We start from the raw sequence: 4,119 nt of genomic DNA on the forward strand, positions 1-4,119 counted from the left end.
AAGTTGATTTGAAACATCTGCCTTACACATCTTTAAAACAACCATGGTACTTAAGATGACATGGTGCCCTATGTGCAAGACTGCAACTTATCTGCCCTATGTTCATATTTCACCTCATTTATGAAGCATATTAGACAGAAGAGAAAAACTGTTGAGGCTGTAGAGTGTATAGAAATGGTTTTCTTCTTACTGTTATTTCATGTATTCATTCATTCATTCATTCATTCCTTCACATGGTAGTACCATGTCCAGTTCTAGTAGTTGTCCACAAGGTGGCAATAAATACTAATCAGCTGCTATCCACCACTAAATTAAGATGCTGGGTTTAACATAATCTGTGTTCCTCTCTCTTATTTTTCACTTATAAACAGCTCCTCACTCTGACATGAACTTCAGAAATGAGAAAATGTTCCACCAGGTTTCTCCAGAGATGATCTTCACTTAGACAAAGCTACATGATTAACAACATGATCTACAGAGAGTGCAGAAAAACCGTAAACTACTGTCACTTGTTCTCAAAACCAGCTAGCAATATTTAATAATGAAGAAAAATAACATCCACTTTGATTCTATTCAATCTGGATTTCTACATTATACAAAAACGTTTACCAGTTGTAATGTTAACTGTCATTTAATATCAAGTAATGGGGACACATTATTGTTTTTTTTTGTATATTGTAATGAATGTCATTTTTCATTCTTTGTATTTTCTGATGCATTAATTACATGCGTGTCACTCGCCAATGATTCATGTTAATGAACTAGAAAGCTAATGTTGATTCACTCTGGTCTCAAGCTCTACATACATAATTTATTAAGCAAAATAATTAGTGCAGTCAGTGTTGAACTGGCTCATCTCTTTATATTATCCACAACAGCAGTGACTTTAAGTCACAAAGGGCTTTTAAATAATATTTGGGAAACCTATTTTTTAACAAGAATGCATCACGTTTAATAAGAGCAAAATTATATAGACAAAAGAAGTACACGTGCAAAAACCTCTGCTGCTCTGTAACTCCCATCCTTTTATCATAGTAAGTAAATAATGGAGTATCAGAAGAAGAATCAATCTTCATTAAAGGTGAAATTGTGAAGTTGTTTGAGAAAATGAATGCCATTACTCTTCCAGCCTTCATTTAATTCAAGTCATATTTACAACTATGAGGACTGAAGAAAATATATCATGACCGGTCAGAAAGACATTCATTTGCAGTGATGACAGAAATCTGATGGATTTAATTTTACAGGTGGAGATAGAGGTTATATGACATATTCATTTAAAATATAAATAGGATTTTTTTTTTTTTTAAATATCACACATCATAGTATCAGATACTGACTAGAGATCATCTTCAACATGTTAGTGTGTTTTGACAGTATGATTGTAAGAGTGCAGGGTGTCTGTTGATCCACATGGTGATGCTACTCGTCTCGGTTAAAAATGACATAAGGAGACAGTTTAAATGGCTTTTTATTCAAATTAATCACTAATTAACCACTGCCTTGTAAATCATTTTTGACAAGTGTGTAAGCATGCTGTTTAATGATGCCTGTTTCATATTTGCTCTGCCTTCTTGGATTTAAATTAGACGTTAAATATTGTTACGATAGTAAGTGTGACCTTATTTTTAATTGTGTATTAAGTTTTCAGTTGAACATTGTTATCTATCTATTCCAGTATTTATTTTAGCTTTCAATTCATATCTAAAAAGATGTAATAGGCTACATTTCAAAATAAAAGCATAACCATTAGAAAACAATTATTTGCAGGCCCTCACAGAGTGATACCACCTTTTAAGCTGTTAGTTTGGTGTGTTAAATGGTAATGATGAAATAAAGTTGTGGGCAGTCTATCCAAAAAGCCACCAGTGTGGACGTGTTATGCATATTCATTACCATGCCATGTAAATTTAATCAGTTGCCTGCAGTTTCCAAAACCACACACACCTGAGACATTTGTCTTTTACTTGTCAGTAGCCTAGGTAATTGTATTTTCCTTTTTCAATCGTTTTGTCCTACAGTTTTTGTCCTACAGTTAAGCGATAAATGTATTTAAAGATTAAATAGTTGTTGTAAATTAATCAAGATGTTGTGAGTTGCAAATTATTCCACATATAATAGATAGAAGTTCAGATATTGCAATAATTCACAACCTACAAGACTTTTGGTAACTTTTCATCCATGAAAACAAACAGCCTAGGCCTACATACTTTTCATCACAAAGGATGAAAGACATGAATCAAGAAGACATCAAATGAGGTATAACTCAACTGCAGACTATATTATGAAAGGTCTCTCACTGTGTCGTTGTTCGGAGTTTTATTGTGAAAGATGAAACAGGAAATTTTATTTTGTAGTTATTCTAATTAAATGGGCACCTGACTTAATTGAGGCGTTAACGCGTATCCTGCTAACGTTAGTTCTTGTTTACCGTATACGTAAAGTGTTTTCAGACTCGGACAATATTTAAACTATGTCCGACAAAACGGAGGTGAATTTAACTGGAGTCAAACAAAGTAAAGGCCTGTGGCTTGTCAAGGTTTGTTCACCACCTACATACCTACACCTAACAGCTAACGTTTGTTCACCACCTGCACCTAACGGTAACAGTACTCATCCACCCAACAACCAACGTAAAGTAATGCTAACTGAGCTAATTTAGCTAACGTTACCAGTTTTACTAATTAAAATGAATTTCATCCATTTCGAAATTAACAATTTGACGAAAAATAATCGTCAAAGCTCATGTTGAGTAACATGCCAAGTTAGTATTGTGGTGTACATGTTTACCCGTGTTCTGACGATTTATGCTGCCTATATATAAATGCAACCGTAGCCAGGTTCCAGGATGGCGAATGGCAGCCTTTACTCTGCCTCAGATTGGTTTACCCTACAACATACTCCAGCTCTGACACAGCGCACTGTGGAGGTCTGGCAATGCGACCCTGATATTCTAACCTCCCAAGCTCACCTCAAAGTATCACATTTCGTCGTGAGCGTATATCGACAGAACACCTGTTATCTTAGTAATACAAGTGACCTCTTAAATTGCCGTATCTCTCACCAGGTCCCCAAGTATTTATCTCTGCAATGGGACAAGGCCACAGAAAAGGGAGACGTTGGAAAGATTACCATTGGAAAGTATGTTGTGAAAATGTTTAAGCTTTTAATACATGATTTTGATATGCCTAAATCCTGTCCTCACTATCAGTATCGGTAATGCACACTTTTTCTGTCTTCTCATCCACCTTGACAGGAAGCAAGGCAAAACGGAGGTGAGGCAGGCTTTTACCTTCGCTTTCTCCCATCAATCAGTTGATCAACTTCTTGGATGTTGTTGTTGCTGCCATCCGTTTCAACCTTTTTAATGCATGGAAAAGAGAAAAAGGACAAAAGAAAAAAGAAAAAAGCATTTACAAACAGCAGTGACACAAGGCTATTTCTACATAAAAAAGTGGACAGGTTTTGATATTTCATCATGTAAAATTCTCCAGGAGAACAGAGGGGAGAGGGGCAGGAAAATTAAAATATTCATTACCGTGTATGTATGTATGGACACTACCGGTCAAAAGTTTGGGGTCACTTAGATATTTCCATTACAGACAGAATACCAGCTGAGATCAGTTGCATTGTCTGTTTTTAACCAGGGCAGCAGTTTTCAGATTACATTATGTGCTTACATAATTGCAAAAGGGTTCTCCAATGTTTTTAAAAATGATATCAGATTAGTGAACAGAATGTGCCTTTGGAACACTGGATGAATGGTTGCTGATAATGGGCATTGTAGATATTGCATTAAAGATCAGCCACTTCTTTCTACAACAGTCTGAAAGTAGCGCAAGTAAATTATGCCAGTGGAACTTAAGTTTCGCTTTTAGTTTCTGGCGCAGTTTTTACATCGGTCAACGTACAGTGTAGGTTTCAATTTGCCCATGAATAAATGCTGCAGCTCCTCAAGACCAACATTTTAGGCTGTGGTTCATAATTATCATGGGGTGCAACCTAGGTCTGGTCTGTTAAACAAAGTAACATTAATTATACATTAACACTTTAGATAAGTATTTCAGAACAATGACTATTGACTATTGAAAATAGAAGGATTAGCCTGCATTGAAAAGC

The 4,119-nt window shown here is 35.6% G+C and overlaps 1 protein-coding gene across 1 annotated transcript in view; it reads left to right on the plus strand.

Moving 5' to 3' along the window:
- Positions 1-2,355: 2,355 nt before the first annotated feature.
- The window catches only part of LOC120570655 (general transcription factor IIF subunit 2-like), a 52,594-nt gene continuing 50,830 nt past the window's right edge, over positions 2,356-4,119 (plus strand). The window contains exons 1-3 of the mRNA XM_039819133.1: positions 2,356-2,539; positions 3,068-3,141; positions 3,257-3,275. Of these exons, the coding sequence (XP_039675067.1) occupies positions 2,474-2,539; positions 3,068-3,141; positions 3,257-3,275 (159 nt within the window). The 5' untranslated portion in view covers positions 2,356-2,473. The remainder of the gene's footprint in view (positions 2,540-3,067; positions 3,142-3,256; positions 3,276-4,119) is intronic.

This window comes from Perca fluviatilis, chromosome 12 (assembly GCF_010015445.1).
Source record: "Perca fluviatilis chromosome 12, GENO_Pfluv_1.0, whole genome shotgun sequence".
In the NCBI taxonomy this organism is placed as follows: Eukaryota; Metazoa; Chordata; class Actinopteri; order Perciformes; family Percidae; genus Perca; species Perca fluviatilis.